The sequence below is a fragment of the Brachionichthys hirsutus genome, chromosome 10 (assembly GCF_040956055.1).
Source record: "Brachionichthys hirsutus isolate HB-005 chromosome 10, CSIRO-AGI_Bhir_v1, whole genome shotgun sequence".
NCBI lineage: Eukaryota > Metazoa > Chordata > Actinopteri > Lophiiformes > Brachionichthyidae > Brachionichthys > Brachionichthys hirsutus.
Window position 1 is genome coordinate 1940519 of NC_090906.1, and position 19794 is coordinate 1960312.

At 47.5% G+C, this 19794-nt stretch overlaps 2 protein-coding genes across 2 annotated transcripts; one reads left to right on the forward strand and one right to left on the reverse strand.

The window, feature by feature from the left end:
• Positions 1-219: 219 nt before the first annotated feature.
• Positions 220-5105, reverse strand: map6a (microtubule-associated protein 6a). The gene is made up of 3 exons (XM_068744921.1): positions 4420-5105; positions 600-813; positions 220-438 (listed from the first exon to the last, which is right to left on the reverse strand). Exons 1-3 carry the CDS (start codon positions 5103-5105, stop codon positions 220-222), a joined length of 1119 nt encoding a protein of 372 aa, XP_068601022.1.
• A 1818-nt stretch (positions 5106-6923) lies between these two features.
• Positions 6924-16062, forward strand: mogat2 (monoacylglycerol O-acyltransferase 2). Its single transcript, XM_068744596.1, has 6 exons — positions 6924-7017; positions 7893-8071; positions 12881-13085; positions 13173-13347; positions 14438-14637; positions 15338-16062. Exons 1-6 carry the CDS (start codon positions 6924-6926, stop codon positions 15490-15492), a joined length of 1008 nt encoding a protein of 335 aa, XP_068600697.1. The 3' UTR covers positions 15493-16062.
• The last annotated feature ends 3732 nt before the right edge of the window (positions 16063-19794 follow it).

Below are 19794 nucleotides of genomic sequence, written 5' to 3' on the forward strand. Positions count from 1 at the left end.
GATTTAACGCAGCATGACATGGGTGGAGCGTCTTTCATTATGACATTACAAATGTAGCCCAGAGGAAGAGGAAGAGGAAGAGGACTGAGCGGATAGAGAGACGAGAAGAGGGAGAAGAACGGAGGAACCTTGAGAACCTTGATTAATTTTGCAGCCTCTGTCTCTGACCCCCCCCCCCCCAAGAGAAGAAATAAAAGGAGAAGTAGTGCTAAATGATTTTTACTCTTTTGCCTCAGCCAGTTTGTTGTTCATCTCTTTACTTTTCTCCTTGTCCCCCGCCGCCGGCCGGTTCTCCGACTGGTTCTCCGAGGTTCTCTTCTTGGGGCCCTTGAGTGCGGCGCTCTGCTTGTCTCTGGCTCTCTTCACGGGTTTGCCCGGGGCTGATCCTGCGGCTCCAGACCGTTTGGGTTTGGAGCGAGGGGCGCTATACCTGTCAACCTACGGATGTTGGACAGTGGAGATGAGATTACTGAGAGGAAATGCCCCCCACCCCCCCGTTTTCAGGAGTCATTTCTAAGCACTGATTTAGCAGCAGTTTAATGATATCGCAGAGAGGACTTGGCCCCCCCTTTAATCTGAAACCATGCGGCCCAGTTCACCTGTTTGGAGGGGTCTATGTACGGCTCGCTGTACAAACTGCGTATCCTCCTCCTCTCCAGGGCCTTGCTGTTGGCCGGCTGCAGCGGGGCCTGGCCCCTGTAGGTGGCGCTGTAGCTGGTCTCTAGGCTGGTCTTCTCGTCCGGCGGCAGGTACTGGGACTTGGCCCGGATCATCTTTGCCGGCTTCACGTCTCTGTAAGCCTTGTACTCAGTTCTGATGAGGAGAAAAGGGGGCGTCGGTTAATCAACATGCGAAAAGACTTTGTGTTGTAGAGATTTAAAAATACGACGGTTGGCGAGGAGAGCGAAGGCGAGATAGCCGAGTAATTAGCTTCTGTTAGCTTCAAGACCAATCAATAGGAGGCTAAAAAGTGCAGGTGGGCGTCGACTTGCGACCTCAGTTGGTGCCAAGCGTTTTGTCGTAAGCCGATTAGGCCGTAAATCGGCCCTTGTTAAATTACCGTAAGTATATTATGCTGCGTCGTGATTATGTAAATGAGCTGAGAGCTGGAATCGCGTCGCAGGCAGGCTGGAACAGGTGGCGTAAAATGAATCTCCTGAATCCTCTTCTGGTTGCCTGGCAACCTCAAGGTGAAACAAGAAGGTCACAGGGACTACCGGCAAGTCAGATAAAACTCTGGCTCATAATCATTCATCCAATAAGTCATGAATAATGTTCTTCTGGTTTTAACCAAACTTTCTCTCGCTGGAAAAGTTTCCAATCACTTTCGTTTCCTTCTGTTGGTCGTTTACGGTCTACGGTCATTTCTCTACACAACCCGCATGAAGTGGCTGCTTTGGAACCAAGGTGTCTTAGACGGGGGGGGGGTGCACCACAGTCTGCCGCTGTGACATTCTGCAGAAGGTCAGCGGTATGACCTTCACACGGAGCAGACCGGCCTGCAGCGGTAAAGACGGAGAACGGCCGCAGCTGGACTTCAGAACGTCAGACTGCATCTATCACCCGTCTCAGTTCACTGCAGAGCTGCGTGCGCAGCCTCGCTCAGACACCCCCCCCCCTTCTGCAGCAGGAAAATCAGCAGATAGGGAGACGGGGGGGGGGGATGAAAACAGCATCAGAGACAAAGCGGGTCTGTGTGTCAGAGGCAGGGGGCTATTGTTGGGTTAGCGATGGGTTAGCCCTGGTGACATCAACAATACCGTTTATAATAATTCATGATGCTTTAAGATAAAGACTACAAAGCGGGTCACAGCTGGGCTGGGCCGAGGCCCTGAGTGATGGGCGTGGCCTTCGCTTTTCATCTGTGAAACGGACCGGACTGGACCTCGTTCGACAACGTCCCAAACTAGCCGCCAGCAAACGGCGGCCTGAACGCTTTGTTTACCGCAGCGTGACGGAAAGCTATTTACGGCACGATGCTGGCGACGGCGGCGTGGCGGCTGAGGGACGCAAACCCCTCCGGCGGCGAGGACAAGGGGCAGAACAAGACGTCCAGTTGCCCCGATGGACCCGAACCAGACGGGCTATACAACAATGTCTGAAAGCGCTTTGATGACATCACAGCATGAATGCATGCGAGGAAGAGACAGACAGCGAATGGCACGCCGGCGTGGTCGGCAGCGGCGCCGTTTTTCACGGACACGCGACTAACAGAAAGGCCCGTGTCTCTGGAGGCGGAGCTTCTGGGCTGGGTCAGCACGAGTTCTCACAAAGCGCCCTTTGGTTCAGCGTGGTGAAAACACAACCGGGTAACGTTCAGTTCTAGATGAGTTATCTCAGTCGCAGGACGAAGGTCAAACTAAGGAAGGAGATGAAGGATTTTATCGTTTTGCTTTAACGTCGTGTTTGATTTAAAGGGAATAATTAAACCCGGCTTAACGCAGCACAGTCTGGACCGGACCGCAAGGCAGAGGAAAAAATAGGATAAGGATGCTTCCCGAGATAAAGCTGCGTATTCCAGCGAGTCCTTCACGAGGGACGATGCATTCTGTACACAGAACCGTTTGTATGAAGGTCCAAAACATGTGTTAAAAAAACACATACAGGTAGAGGTACTTAAAACACAACAGCGCACAGGTAGAGGTTCTAAAAACACAACAGCGTACAGGTAGAGGTACTAAAAACACAACAGCGTACAGGTAGAGGTTCTAAAAACACAACAGCGTACAGGTAGAGGTACTAAAAAAACACAACAGCGTACATGTAGAGGTACTAAATCATGAATCTGTGCATCATGTGAATATGTGATCAAACAGACTATTAATCAATCACATATCGATGGCCAAAAGACGAAACCTCTTTTTTGAGAAAAGTAGAAACACGTGTTGTTTTCTTGCAGAACGCTATTATTTAAGGATACTTAATGCACAATCCACTGCTCTTAGACTTTATTACTGTATCATGTGTAAACAATACCGACTCAGTATTGGTGCCTTGCAAAGTGCACAGAGAAGGTTTTCCACTACCGCTACTTTTTCTGGACCATTTTGTAGATAGGAGGTTTTGCGTTTCGGCCATCGATATGACTCTTCTGTGTACGTATGACTGCAGTGGAAGCGTGTGTGTGTGCGTGTGCGTGCGTGTGTGTGTGTGCGTGTGTGTGTGTGCGTGTGTGTGCGTGTGTGTGTGTGTGTGTGCGTGTGCGTGTGTGTGCGTGTGTGTGTGTGTGTGTGCTGCTGATGGCTGCCGGCGTGATCCTGGCTTTAGTTCTACCCCAGTGCTGGCCGGAGATGAAGCCACTGGTTCCGGGGAATCGCTCTGCCCACACACAGACGAGCAGCTTCACTTCCCAGCAGTGTGAGCGGAGCCTGGCTCCTGGTCGGTGTCCTGGTCGGTGTCCCCCCCCCCTCCCCCCACTCCTCTGGGAACAGTCGGGCAGTGGAAACGGCTTTTATGAAAGCCAATACTTCGCTCCTTTTAGTGGAGAAACTTCAAACACGGATGCTGCAGGTTAATCCCAGATATGTTACTAATCTAATCCCACAACAACGATGTGAGAAGATGAGTCATCCCAAAACGGCTATCTAAAGCTAAAGACTTGAGGGGGGGGGGACATGATGCCGCCACTCACACTCGCTCAATCTGTAGACGCCGCGCGACGGAAGGAACAAAGATGGCCGAACTGTGGGCTCACGGCTCGTATTAACCCACAGACGACCCGCTTTGAGTCTCTGAGGAGGATGAGGCCTTCTGCTGGTCTGGTCATGTGAGATGAAGCCCCCCCCCCCCCCCCTGGGGCTGCTCCCTGGCAGCGACACACACACACACACACACACTAGACTAATCAGGTCGCAGCCCCGCACTCTGACCTGCGTTAAAAAGAATCCGCCGAAGACGATCATCTTTCAGCCAACGAACCCCCCCGGAGCACGAAACACAGCAGAGACAAGCGTCCAGGGACGGGGACATGCGACCAGGGACGGGGACATGCGTCCAGGGACGGGGACAACGTTCATCCGTCCACAGGGCCACCGTCATCCTCAGGGACGTTGCATAAGAGGACGGATTCACCCCGTGGACCTGAACCTGCCGACCGTCCCGCCTGAGGTCATTCCCAATGTTTAGCCTTCCTGCGTGGAGAATTCCCATTTCCCCCAAGCAACGAAAACAAAATCAAAACTTTATTTATTCTGTTCATTGATATACTGTATATAAATAAATACAATCATTTGTATTATTATTTTTGACAAAGGGAGTTTAAACACCTGTAATTACCAGCCCCCCCTAATTATTTAATGAATTCATTTCATCGTGTTTCATTATTATACTTGTAACTATGTATTTATTTCTTATCTTGTTTATATATATTTGTATTTTACCCCCCCCTCCGGCCCGGCTCCGGACTGGCTCCGGACTCACCTGTACGAGCTTCCGGCGGTGATCTCCTGCCTGATCTTCCGGTTCACGGCGTCCGCCGCCGCCCTCCCTCTGCCCTCCCCCCCCTTCACCTCCTCCCGCTCCCGCTCCCGCTCCTGCTTCCGGGCCTTGCTGCTCCTCCCCTGCTCCCGGAGGAGCTCTTTCTCCTGCACCCTGTCGGCCACGGCGCTCTTCTCCACGCCGCTCTCCGCCGCCGGCGTCACGTGCTTCTTCTCGTGCCTCGACGCTTCCGGTGCCCGGTGGCCGGCGGCGGCTTTGGGTATCCAGGGGTGGTCGAACCTTTTGGGGAGGGGCCACGGCCGGAAGTCCTTCTGGTACTGGGTCTCGCTGCTGAACGGCGTTTCCGGTCCGTGGTACCGGTTCTTGGGCTTGCAGCTCGGCTCGGGCCGCACGTTCCAGTGCTTGAAGTCCTCGCGCGTCACCGAGCTGCTCACGCGCTCCTCGGAGACGCACCTGCGCGGCGCCGTTGCCGTGCGCGCTGCGGAGGGCTGCGTTTCTATGGCGACCCGGGCCTGGGGAGGATGGAGCGGAGGCTGCAGCTGGACGGGCTGCAGCTCGGCGGCGTCCGTGTACCTGGTGAAGACCAATGGCACCGCGATGTCCGCCTTGTCCAGCTGGTTCCAGAACCGGGCCATGCAGCACGCCCTGCTGATGCAGGGCCACGCCATGGTGCGTTCAGGGGCCCCCCGGTCCAACACGGCCTGGGCCCAGAATAAAAAAGAACCTGCACTCGGGCGATTACCGGAAAACACGACGTCAGGCCTCCGGTAGAATTTAGATCCGGTTCTTGTTGCGGCTAAAGCGTTGACCAGAAACCAACCGGAGCGACGTTCGTCCCGCTTCCCTCCGCGCTGCCCCGCAGGTCTCGCTTTCTCGTCACGGCAAGGCAGGAAGGATGCTGCGAGGACGAGCAGCCCCGCCCTCCAGGCTCAGCATCCCGGAAACGACCGAGAGAGAGAAAATAAAAGTCGTGAGAAAGAACTGTTTCCTCTTTAGCCTAAAAGCTGCGCTTAATGAGAATATTTAAAATAAAACACTCGTCAATGACGCAACACGTAAAAGAAAAATAATCCTCACGTTCCATGTCCTAAACGCGGACGCTCGAAATGGGGCTGATGCTTTTATTTTGGAATCTAAACATCGATTTCCGCTTACGAACGCCCGGACGCAAAACGACTTTGTTTACGCGCAGTGGTGGACGGTGTCCCACGAGGACAGTTGGGCTTTTCGCGAGCGTGATTTTCTGTTTGTCTCAACATTCGGGTTCGTCCTGGTTTTTGCTGACCCTGATCAGAGAGGAGTTTTAATAACTAAACTATAACTAAAGACCCTTCGTTACCGGATGTTTGATAAGTACTCACCAGAGCTTTAAGCTTCCATTATTTACTAGAAACTGTTACGATGTTAGCTTTAAAAGCAGTTTAGAGCACGAGTGATGGAGATCAAAGTGTTAACAAGGTCTTTATGGCACCACATCAATGGATCAATAATTTATACAGATGCAATCAAAAGGCAGCGCAAAATGGAGTGCTAGTTGAGTTTAATGGCTCCGGACAATATCACGCAAGTAAACAGAATATAATAGAATAGAGTAGAATAGAATATAATAGAATAGAATAGAATAGAATAGAATAGAATAGAATAGAATAGAATAGAATAGAATCGAGTAGAGTAGAGTAGAGTAGAGTAGAACAGAATAGAGTACAGAAGAGTAGAGTAGAATAGAATAGAATATATTAGAATATATTAGAATAGAATAGAAGCACTTTATTGTCGTTACACACGGTGATGCAACGAAATTAAACAGGCTCTGCACAGTACAAAAATCAAGTCCAGGACTATGCAGAAGACACAGCCACTAAAAGAAAATAGATCAAGTATGAATGAAAATAAAATGAGGCAGACATTAAACTCGGAGGGTCCATGCTGGCTGCATTCCTCTCATCACTGTTGGGTTTGTTTGTTTGTTTGTTTGTTGTTAGCCTGTTGATCTGTTGTCTGCTGCTGGTTTGCGTTGTTGTCTATGAGAATATTAAATGAAACTATCCTGTGTGGCTGAATGAAATCGATTAAACGTTTTATTTGCTGTGTCGGGATGTTTCTGTGCAGCAGGATGGCGTTTATATCCATGAGCTAACGCAGTTCTACTGTCTCTCCACCAGATGGCGCTGCCTTTACACGACTCAAAGACCAACATTTAACTAACCAACTACAGACGCTCTTCGAGACAGGGTAGAGAAAAACAACCCAGGGGCAACACAAAAAGACTTCACTTTTAATTTTGCGCTAGAGGATCTTTACTTTTACATGCTCCGCTGTGGATCTCAGCTAAGGTCAAAGGTCAAGTATGGGAGCGATGACTGAACTTGATATGGAGGTGCTGAGATAAGATGTGGTGACGCCGCCACCTTTGGACCCCCCCCCCCGCGCGCGCTCTCGCGCTTCTTCTCCTCCGCCGGCTGCGTCTCTTCGCTTTGGGAGACAACATGAGGATTGATTTCGCTCCGCTGAACACGCCTTTGCGCAGGAGGCTGCAGACGGCCGCCGTGCTGCAGTTCGTCTTCTCCTTCCTCGCCCTGGGTGAGTGAGTGTGTGTGTGTGTGTGCGTTATGCGCGTCAGTGCTGCGCGGGTGCACGAGAAACGGCGGTGTTGTATGAAGGGGATATAAGCGCCGTCATTAAAGATAAATGTCCAGTAAAAAAAAAAAGAAGAAGTATTTTACAGTAATTGTTCAAAGTTTTGGGTCTTGCTGCTCCAACAGAAAGTAAATTTGGGAGCTTTTTGTAACGCTGGCCAGAAGATGGCGCTAAACAGCTCGCCACTCCTGAGTGCTGGATTCTGTATTTCATTTTCTCGGGACACCACGTGACGACACAGAATGTTTCTGTGCATTACTGAAACATGCCTGTGTTAAAATGTCTGGAATCACTACTTAAAAAAAAAAACGCAGAATGATGCATTCAGGTGTCACGGATACACTTTATATAAAGCCTCGGCCTTTGTCATCATAATTATTGAACCACAAAAGGCTCAATGAGATTCAAACTACCGACCTAAAATTTGAAGTGCAATTATTATCGACTGAGAGGAAACGTGACGGAAAGTCTGGTAAAGTTTCTTTGTGCACAAACTGAAGAATGGGATGGCCGCTTAAAACAACAACAACAACAACAACAACCAGCTGAAAACAAATAGCACACGACTCCACTCTGATGTGCATCGAAGCTGATGCATCAGATGAGTTTCACACAAAATATTTTCGCTTGAAGCTTAACGGCTACTGAAGATTTCATATATATATATATTTAAAAAAAGGGTGTCAATAAATTATGTACAAATCGATCTGGGATCTTGATGAGGAGAGAAACCAGTCGGGCTCAATCAGCAGCCACAAGAACCCACTCATGTCAACCCCCCCCCCCCGTTCACGCGTGTTGCCTCTCCCTCTCCTCAGCACCCATCTGCATCCTGCTCTTCTTCTACCTGCTGTTCACTCGCTTCTGGCTGATCAGCGTCCTGTACGCCACCTGGTGGTTCTTTGACTACGACACTCCTTCTCGGGGAGGCCACAAGTTGCCCTTCCTGTGCGGCCTCAAGGTCTGGGAATACATGCGGGACTACTTCCCCATCCAGGTGAGCGGGATCTTTCGGTTTCTCACTCTGTACATATACGAAGACATCAAGGAGCCTTAAAGTCCAACCACAGTAAATAAGCCCCCCCCCCCCATCTGATCACATGCACACAAAACCATTCCACACGGTCTAAAAGTAAGTTCTTCACCAGGTCAAAGCAGTAGATTAAAATAATTTATGGCTGCAAAGAATAAATGTAAATTCATTTACATACATAGCTCCTCCAGATGAACCCCCGATATTAAGGAAAATATATATATATGGAAATACAGGAAAAAAACAAATAGGAGATTCATTCTGCAGCGACACACAACCCAGTGTAAAACCACGATCAGCCTTTTATTTATGGAAAAAAATAGAAATAAATAATGGCTTGATTCAGTACTTTTCATTCAAAAAGACCTAAAAAAATTCAGCAGTAAAGCATTTGAAAACTAGAAAAGCATTCAGAGAGCACAGACCTCCGCCGAGCAGCTCATTCCCCTCGGAAATGGATCTACACCGTCCACGTGGTGATCTGGATCAGCACCAAAAGGTTCTAGATTGTTCTTGGTATCTTTATACACCAACCATGAGAAGGAAAAGTGAATCAGAGTTGATGTGTATTTTTAACACATTTTTGAACCGATAAATGGAGTTTTAATGTTATAAAGTAATATTTTTCCTGACCTCATTCTGGATCAAATTCAGAAGAAATTTTTCATGATAGTTCTAATCGGACCCCTTTAGGGATTTGATTTTTGGTGAATAAATTGAATGAATGTTACAAAATTTACAGGAATCTTTTTCTGAAAAAGCCTTTAATATAAATAAATTGGGAAAATATTATTGTATTGTTGGCTGAAATGGAAATGTACCCCCCATTTTTGGAAAACTTTCTAGAATGTCCGCAATCTGGATCTGATCCAGATGAAATTCAGTGGAGAGATAGATGTCCCCTCCCTACACCATTTTTAAAAATTCCATAAACTACTGCCAACAATCAACCACGATATTGAGGAACAAATCTTGAAGCTACATTAACTGCAATGTTTACATTGCGTTTTTCATTAACATTGCAGTCAATGCAGCTCGAGAGTTTATTCCTCAATATCTCGGTTGATTATTGACCAATGTTTATGGAATTTGGCACAGTCCTGTAGGGTGGGGGCCTCTACCTCACCACTGAATTTAATCCAGATCAGATTCAGATTCATTGATATACATTTTTACCACTGATAATAAAAGCTTCTAAGATGATTTTATTTTAATGACATATGTGACATAACATTAAAGCTCCGTCCTCTGACTTTATTTATGTAGGTGACATTGACACACAGGGCACGCTCTCTGTGGACAACAGCAGTAAAATAAAAAAAAGTACCATAAAAGCACCATAAAAGCAGCACCATAAAAATAAAAGGCAGGGGCAGACAGGTACTGAAGCAATAACGCCAGAACAACAACAATAAATTGAGCGAAATTTCCTCTGTTTCCTGCTGGTGGGACATTCTTTTACCTCTTCTTTGGCTGTCCTTTCTTCTTGTCCCATCAGGGGTCGCCACAGCAAACCAACCTTCTCCATTTCACCCTGTCCTTTGCATCGTCCTCCCCAGCCACTCTCATGTCCTCCCTCACTACGTCCATGTCTCTTCTCCTGGGTCGTCCTCTAGTCCTGTTCCCTGCAGTTCCATCCTCAGCATCCTTCTACCGATATAGTCCCTGTCTCTTCTCTGGACATGTCCAAACCATCAAAGTCTGGTCTCTCTGACCTTGTCTCCAAAACGTCTAACCTTCATTGTCCCTCTTATTGTCTCATTTCTAATCCTGTCCAACCTGGTCACTCCCAAGGAGAACCTCAGCATCTTCATCTCCTCCACTTCTAGCTCCTCCTCCTCCTCTTTCCTCTCCTCCGTTATAAAACAACTTGAGTCCTGCTCCTGAGCTTCTAGCCTTGCTTCCTTTCCACCTGGTTTCCTGGACATGCAACACACCTTCCTCCTCCTCCTCATCATGTCCACCAGCTCTCCAGCTTTTCCCGTCATCGTCCCAACATTCCCTACTCTCCGTCCTAAACGCTTCCATTCCTTCTCTTGCTTTTGATGCACTCGTCTTCCTCCTCTTCTTCGTCTCTGTCTTCGACCCACAGTAATCCTATTTCCAGCAGCGTCCCGTGGGTTAACAGCGCTGCTGCTGGCGGTGGTTTTAACCTGGGCCTCGATTGATCCGGAATAACTCTCATTTACATTGATTTCCATATTACATTTTTACGCCGGATGCCACTCCCAAACGCTCTGCATTTATCCGGGCTTGGGACCGGCACGAGGGAGAAACTGGGCAATGCTACATTAGCTTCTGCTAACCCGTGCTACCCATGAGGCTGCATACCTAGAAGACAGTGAATGATCATCTGACTGTATGCCACATTAAAGCCTGAAGAGAGGAGTCAGTGTTGGTGCGAAGAGCAGCAGTGTGGGATCCTCAGTCCAGACGGGACATCCGGCAGCTGATGGGCTTTGGTTCTTAAGAGACCACGCAGTACATGCTGAAAAGGGCGTCAATGAAAAGGGCGCACAGTGTGAGATTACTGGACTCTCACGGCGCGACAGATGCTTCACACTATTGACAGTACTTTTCTTTATAAAGGTTCGTTAGGCAAAGATGAGTCAATGGAGTAACTTTGAGGCGAAGCCTCTGGCCGTAGACGACCATGAGGCGAGCATTCAACGGCGTGGAAATCATGATTTATCGTGTTAACAAGGTTTAACCACGGGACGTTATCGAGTACTGGCTGAATTTAACCATACACACCACTATTCACATTTGAGCTTTTCCACATTTATATGTTGCAGCCTCGGAATAAATAAAAAATATTCCTCAAAATTCTACACACACACCCCCCCCCTCCCGCCCCCAAAATTACGTGATTTAAAAAAGTAAATGTATTAAAAATAATAACCTAAGGCATCGCATTTACATAAGCTTTTGCCACGACGCTCAGACTGATCCCCCTGTCCCTGCACCTTAACTGGCGTCCACCTGTAGAGACGGGCCCTCGTCAGGGAGGTGACCACGAACCTGACGGTCATTCTGTCACAGCTCCAGCCCGTTCGCTGTGGAGAGAGAGGACATCTCTGCAGGGGTGCACCAATCAGGGAGAAAATTTATCTGGTCTGATGAAACAAAGACGGGAGTGTTTGGAATAGTCTGATGAAACAATGTCTGATGAAACAATGTTGGAGTGTTTGCCATGCCTGGAGGCCACCAGGCGTCACTCCTCACCTAATCAAAGGCATCCCTGCAGCGAAGCGTGGCGGCAGCGTCACGCCGTGGCGATGCTTGTGAGAGCGTGAGAGGCGCTGCAAAGAGGAACGAGTGACAAAATCTGTCTTCATTTTTAATACATTTGCAAAAAAAAACAAACAAACTTGTTTTTCACGTTGCCATTGAGAGTTGTGTTTAGGGAGAAACAAAAAGAGTTTATTCTATTTTGGAATGAGGCTGTAACATGTGGACAAAGTCGAGCACTTTCCGGGGTGCTTTTTGGCCCTGCCAGGACACCGTAGCACGACACGATGTGGTGGCGGAGAGTGGCAAGGCTCTTCGTGGGCTTTAAAAACAAACAGCATTCACCCGACCGGCTGACTCTTGACCCCTGCAGTGACCTTTAGCTCCTCTCACTCGCTCCTCCCTCCCGTCTTTTGGGCAGGAGGAGGCACGCAACGGAAACAACACGCCGCTGGTGGTGAGATAACGTATCCAGACATTTACAGTCGATGATCTCAAACGATTATTTCTGACACTGGCGGTAACCTGAGCAGAGTTCAGCTTGCAGGTGAAGCGGGGCCTTTTTACAGCTTTCCCTGTGTAGCCATGTTTCAGCACGTTCTTGCGTCCACACGCAGAAGCCGCACTTTGACCTCTGCGTTGGGCCGTCCTGCCACAAGGAATCTCTAACATGTGATAAACAGCATCACAAAAACAGCATGGAAAAAAAAGGTGCGCTTTCACATTCACATTAGGCCACGTGTGTGTGTGTGTGTGTGTGAACAACAATCCTGACCTCCAACCCTGTCAGGAGATTCATTTGGTAAAATGTTATCACAACTGATCAGGTCACACTGACGGACACGGTGTGACCTGATCAAGGTGTTCAATCAACACCTTCTGCATCTGGATGGGATTTCAGGGGTTGGCTTGGAAAGGCGCGATTCAATCCACAGAAAACACTCAATCTGATGATTATCTGAAGGTGGTTGAAGTTGAGGAGGTTTAAACTGACAAAGGAAAGTCTTGATGGAGAGATTTTACCAGGCCTGCACAGCCGTCTCACTGTCTCTGTCGGCTACAGCAGGGTGTGGGGGGGGGGGGTCAAACTCGCTTTCTCCGGGGGCCACATCAGCGTTACGGCGGCCCTCAAAGGGCCAGTTGTAACCGTAACACAGCGTAAATGTAAATAAATGTAATGTAAAATAAATGCAACTACTCCTTAACATGCTGTTGAATAACTGTATTTATGACTTAATTAAGTTACAAACGTTACATATACAATCACATAGTTGTAAAAATACATGAAAATAGAGTTAAAGGAACGATATCACCGCTAAAATCTAACGGAGAAGCATTAAGGAGCATAAAATGGAAATGCAGATTTTAACAGATTATTGTACTCTATATAAACAAAGGGAAATGAACACAATAGTCGGAGCTGGAATATCAAGGTGCAAAACATCACAGTCTGCACCTCCAGAGGAATCCATACGATTATCAATCCATATTTCGGACGAGGGAATGTCATTATCCCAACGTCCTTTTGGTTCCTCCCTCCAGCTGGTGAAGACGGCCGATCTGGACCCGAGGAGCAACTACGTTCTGGGCTTCCACCCGCACGGCGTGCTGGTGGCGGGGGCCTTCACCAACTTCTGCAGCTACGCTACGGGCTTCACGCGGCTGTATCCTGGCATCCAAAGCTATCTGCTCATGTTGCCTCTTTGGTTCAGGGCCCCGTTCTTCAGGGACTACATCATGTGTGCAGGTTGGATCCGGGATAATCGTCTTAGCTTATTTAAGGTATCGCTTGATCGTTTGAGTTTCACCCATTAAGGTCATTTCCCGTTTGCAGGTTTGATTCCTTCCGACAAAGTGAGTGCCAGCTACCCGCTCTCCCAGAGGAGTGGCGGCAACGCCGTGGTAGTAGCAGTAGGCGGGGCCCCGGAGGCCCTCGATGCGCACCCTGGGACCTACAACGTTGTCTTAGCCAAGAAGAAAGGCTTTGTCAAAATGGCCATGGAGCACGGGTAAGAGGTCCCCGAGGGAATGAGGAGCGATGTCCGGTAACTATAGCGACGACGTCTTGTGGAGCGTCTAGAACAGCATCTAGAGCACCGACTAGAGCAGTTACTAGAGCAGCGACTAGAGCAGCGACTAGAGCAGTTACTAGAGCAGCTACTAGAGCAGCGACTAGAGCAGCGACTAGAGCAGAGTCTAGACCAGCGACTAGAGCAGCGACTAGAGCAGAGTCTAGAGCAGCGACTAGAGCAGCGACTAGAGCAGCGACTAGAGCAGCGACTAGAGCAGCGACTAGAGCAGTTACTAGAGCAGCGACTAGAGCAGAGTCTAGACCAGCGACTAGAGCAGCGACTAGAGCAGCGACTAGAGCAGAGTCTAGACCAGCGACTAGAGCAGAGTCTAGACCAGCGACTAGAGCAGCGACTAGAGCAGAGTCTAGAGCAGCGACTAGAGCAGAGTCTAAAGCAGCGACTAGAGCAGCGACTAGAGCAGAGTCTAGACCAGCGACTAGAGCAGCGACTAGAGCAGCGACTAGAGCAGCGACTAGAGCAGCGACTAGAGCAGTGACTAGAGCAGTGACTAGAGCAGCGACTAAAGCAGCGACGAGAGCAGCGACTAGAGCAGCGATTAGAGCAGTTACTAGAGCAGCGACTAGAGCAGCGACTAGACCAGCGATTAGAGCAGCGACTAGAGCAGAGTCTAGACCAGCGACTAGAGCAGCGACTAGAGCAGAGTCTAGAGCAGCGACTAGAGCAGAGTCTAAAGCAGCGACTAGAGCAGCGACTAGAGCAGAGTCTAGACCAGCGACTAGACCAGCGACTAGAGCAGTTACTAGAGCAGCGACTAGAGCAGCGACTAGAGCAGCGACTAGACCAGCGACTAGAGCAGCGACTAGAGCAGCGACTAGACCAGCGACTAGAGCAGCGACTAGAGCAGCGACTAGAGCAGCGACTAGAGCTTCTGTGTTAATCTGGTTCATCGTGTGTTTCGTGCGGCTTAAATGAGGCCTGCAGGAACACAGCCCCGCTCAGCGTTGCCTCTAAAAGCAGGCGGGCCGCGTTTGAGACTTGCACTCCAAAGACTTGCTGATCGTTTCAGTGCCCATCTTGTGCCGGTCTTCTCCTTCGGAGAGAACGAGCTGTTCGATCAAGTGGAAAACTCGCGAGGAACGTGGCTTCGACGGACGCAGGAATGGCTGCAAAGCGTCATGGGCGTCGCCCTGCCTCTCTTCCATGCCCGTGGGATTTTTCAGTACTCCTTCGGTCTCATGCCTTACAGGAAGCCCATCAGCACAGTAGGTGAGATGTCAAGCAGCCTGTAGACCAGGCGTGTCAAACTCATTTCCTCCGGGGCCACATCAGCATTATGGCTGCCCTCAAAGGGCCAGTTGTAAATGTAACATTGTGTAAATGTAACTAAACGTAATGTAATGTAAATAAAATGTAACTACTCCTTAACATGCTGCTGAATAACTGTATTTACTACTACATACTTAATTAAATTATAAATATTACATATGCAATTGCATAGTTCTAAAAATATATCGATACCTTACTGCTGTAAAAATATCCGCCGAGGTTATGTAATCGCCGGCGTCTGTCTGTAATTTGTTCTTCAATATCTCCATTGATTATTGACCGATATTTAGGGAATTTAACACAGTCATGTAGGGTGGGGGGGGGGGGTCTATCTCACCACTGAATATCATCTGGGTCGGATCCAGAATGGAGTCAGCAACAAATATTTAATTTTAACATTCAAACCCCATTTACAGATTAAAAATCAGTTACAAATACACATCAACTCTGATTCACTTTTGCTTTTCAGCATTTTACAAAAACAAATGTCTGCACAGAGCTCTTGCGGGCCACAAAAAAGTGATGTGGTGGGCCACATTGGCCCCCGGGCCTTGAGTTTGACACACATGCTATAGACAGTAGTTCAAAGATAAAAGTGTATAAAGCCAACTGAGTCCTTCCTTTGGTCTCCTCTCGGCAGTCGGACGCCCGATTAAGGTGGAGAGGAAGGAGAAGCCGACCGCCGAGGAGCTCGACGCCCTCCACCAGGTGTACATGGACGAGCTCAGCGGTCTGTTCGAGGCGCACAAAGGCAGCTACGGAGTCGACAAGGACACGCACCTGAACTTTGTCTGACGCGCCGCCAGGGCAGATTTCAATCCCTATTTATTTGTAAAGTGCTCACGCTGCAGTTTCAGTCAACGGCACCCTCTGATTGGCTCTGTGAATCTGACTCTGTTACTGCAGCCACACACGCACACACACAGACACACACACAGACACAGACACACACAGCACTTCATATAAGTCATGATTCTGCCTCTGCATGTCACTTTTCATGGCTGCGTGGGGCCCCAGTTAGACTCTCATCTGACTGGGGTTTGGAAACATTTGGAGAGGCCGATTTAAAACACTAAATGTTTCTATGTCATCGATCTGATTAATGAAAATGTCCAAAATGTCACATTTTGCATTATATAATTATATATGTTTCATTTGGCATAAAAGTCCTGCTCATTGCAGCAAGCAGATTTATAATGTGATACGCTGCAACCTATCTGATCACTTGTCAAATAGGCATAATCAATATTCGTGATGACATAGATGCAGCCAGTTTTTCCAAATGACTTTTAAATGAGTGAAATGAACAAGGACAGCACATTTATTACACACTTTCAAAGAGCTACTAGAATAAAGCAGATTAAAACATAAATCTGTGGGGATTTTTATTTGCTCAAGAAAGGCAACATGCATTTTGAAAAGCTGCAAAGTATTCCTTTCATATCTACCTAAAACTTAAAAAAAGTGCTGAAGTAAATTTTGAGTCCGCTGGACATGAACTTATCATTCCGAAATGATAAGCCTCTGTTTGAGCTTTGGCAGACATGTTTTCACTTTATCCTTTATCTCTGTCTGTCTGTCTGTCTGTCTGACAGAAAGAGCAAAACTACCAGCCGACATGCGATTCAAGAGCGACAGTTCAAATATTATATTTATACATTTAAAAAGAAAAAAAGAAAATCCGGCAGTGACAATGTTGACAGAATAAATATGCCCTTTCATCTTCACACAGACAGAGGCTGGACCCGGCTGCAGGTGAACCAGTGATAACTCTGAAACACCTTTCATTTCAAACCTCTGGAGACCCGAGCTCGTCTCTTTCTCTCCGTCCGGCTACCTGCAGTGGATCAGGAAAGAAGTCGCGGCGCCTTTTATGCTACAGCCTCATTCCAATATGGAATAAACGCACCTGCATACAGGTCATCACATGCCCTCTGTTTGACCTTTGCCACCTCCACCTTTGCCTTGCGTCTCATCTCCCTGTACTCCTGTTTACTCTCTTCTGTCCTCTCAATGTCCCGCTTCTTCATCACTGGAGTCATCTTCCTCACCACCAGCCTATGCTGGCTGGCTACACTCTCTCCTCCCAGGACCTGACAGTCACCAACCTCCTTTAAAAGGCTCTGTCTCAGATGTCGCCCACCTGTGTGCTCCTCCCTCCACTCCTCTTGAAGTGTTCCCTACTGCCATGTCCATCCTGTTGTTAAAGTCCACTTCCATCTGTCCTTCTAGCTTCCTGTCCTGAACACCAAACTTTCCCATCACTTCTTCATCGCCTCTATTTCCTTCACCAACACGCCCATTGAGGTCTGCTCCAATCAGGACTCTCTCTCTGCTAGAGATGCTCTGAACCACTTCATCCAAGTCCCTCCAAAACTTCTTCTCCTCTAACTCACCTCCTACCTGTGGAGCATAAGAACCTCTCCTTCTCCTCTAACTCACCTCCTACCTGTGGAGCGTAAGAACTTCTCCTTCTCCTGTAACTCACCTCCTACCTGTGGAGCGTAAGAACTTCTCCTTCTCCTGTAACTCACCTCCTACCTGTGGAGCATAAGAACCTCTCCTTCTCCTCTAACTCACCTCCTACCTGTGGAGCGAAAGAACTTCTCCTTCTCCTGTAACTCACCTCCTACCTGTGGAGCGTAAGAACTTATCCTTCTCCTCTAACTCACCTCCTACCTGTGGAGCGTAAGAACTTATCCTTCTCCTCTAACTCACCTCCTACCTGTGGAGCGTAAGAACTTCTCCTTCTCCTCTAACTCACCTCCTACCTGTGGAGCGTAAGAACTTATCCTTCTCCTCTAACTCACCTCCTACCTGTGGAGCGTAAGAACTTCTCCTTCTCCTCTAACTCACCTCCTACCTGTGGAGCATAAGAACCTCTCCTTCTCCTCTAACTCACCTCCTACCTGTGGAGCGAAAGAACTTCTCCTTCTCCTGTAACTCACCTCCTACCTGTGGAGCGTAAGAACTTATCCTTCTCCTCTAACTCACCTCCTACCTGTGGAGCGTAAGAACTTATCCTTCTCCTCTAACTCACCTCCTACCTGTGGAGCGTAAGAACTTATCCTTCTCCTCTAACTCACCTCCTACCTGTGGAGCGTAAGAACTTCTCCTTCTCCTCTAACTCACCTCCTACCTGTGGAGCGTAAGAACTTCTCCTTCTCCTCTAACTCACCTCCTACCTGTGGAGCGTAAGAACTTCTCCTTCAGAGGCTTTTCTGACGGAGCTGTTTGAGACATAAAAAGAGGGAGCTTTGTGGCAAAGATTGTGAATGTGCATGTGCATGTAAGTATGTATGTGTGTGTGTGTGCATGTCCGTCCACAATATTGATTTATTATTTTAGATTAGCGTGGTCAAAGTCCAGAAGAATCAATGCTCTTTGCTCTATGAACCTTATCTTTACATTAAAAAACAACAACATAATGTTAAAGGTAAATACCAGAGTGTTGCTATGCTAATATTTTTTATAATAATTTAATATTTCAGAGAGGAAGCTTGATGATAAGAAAGTATTATATGATTTGTCTACAAATACAGTAGTCCAGTATTATATAAGAAGAAAAATCAAAAACACACCGATAAATAATAGATAATTGATAAAGATGTGAGATAAATTGAGGTATTGCATCACACCTATAGAAGAAACACCTGAACGCATCACATTATTACATAATTGGACTATAATGAAGAATTATATTATATTATATTACAAGTGGGTCACTGAGCCTACAGTGTAATGTTGCACAATCGCAGCACTGATATGCCAAATTAATAGAAAGGCCAAATTTCTCAACAGCAGCATCACGTCAAGGACCTTATGAGAGGTTCCATCCAAAGGCAGCTTTCATTGGGCCGGGTTCCATTTCACAGATCCAATCAGTTCAGTGTTTCTGGGACAAATTGCATTATGCCAAATACAAGAATCTACAGTTGAGAAATAATATCCAGTTTGATGAGATGTGGGATGAACTGCAGGACCTGGGACTGAAAAGTTTCTTCAAATAAACCCTTGCATTATATTTGTTAATTAAACAAGTAATGAAATACATTCATTTATGGTCTTTTTGGAATCTGGGCATTAAATTGGAACGGGCTCTTTTTTAGGTCAGTGTTCTAAATACTTCAGACCTGGGCCCGACTTGAACTTGAGTTCAACCTCAAGGTTCGAGGTTTATTCAGTATTCTTCCAATTTCAGGTTTTTTTTTTAGTTATGCAGTAAGACCTTTGCCCCATAAACCTCTGACTGACAATCAATTAATCAATAATCAGCCAATATATTTCATAATAAACCAAATATTACAAACGTTGTGAATGCGTCCAGCTGGGTCTCGTCTTATTTCCCTTCTCATTAATCATCTAAGCAGCCCTCGGGTTTATCTGGGATAGACAAGCTGGATAAAATAACTGCATTCAGTTACTAAAACAGTGAAATGTGACTTAACGGCAATAGTCAAATTAGCTATTTATCCCTGCAGAATAAATGTTTTCTGTTGTTAATTCAGTTTGTTTAATCAAGTAATTGGAAAGCAGAACATTTAGCAGCAGAATCATATTTTCAGATATAAATGTGTGCTTTTTTTTCAAGATAATGCTATTTAAAATTTCTACAAACTCTGACAAATATTACATTTTAAGCAATAAACCTGCAAAAATTAACATTTTTAATAAAACATTCTGATCTCTGTCTGAATGTTGGATATGTCACCATCCCGGGCCACACCTGACCCTTGAACCCTAACGATAACCTGGCGCAGAGGTGAGGCAGCTTGATGGGATGGTCAACATGGATTTGGTGCTTTTTCAAAACAGCAGACCCACGTGACTTTGCCAATAAATAAACTGGGAGCAGCCGGAGGAGGAGATCGCTCCTTCCCGTCCGCACCTCCGCCGGTGTGCAGGAGACCGGTCCTTGTTCGAGGCTCCGCCCCGCCCTGATTAAACGCGCACTGCGCGCTGCGCGCTGCAGCCGGCTGCGGGAGAAGGCGGGTGGAGACGGGAGAGCTGGACGGGGTCCGGGTTGCTGCCGTCCCCGCGTCGAGCCAACATCGGAGGTCTCTCTTTCGGGCCCCCCCCCCCCGCCCCCCCCCAGCC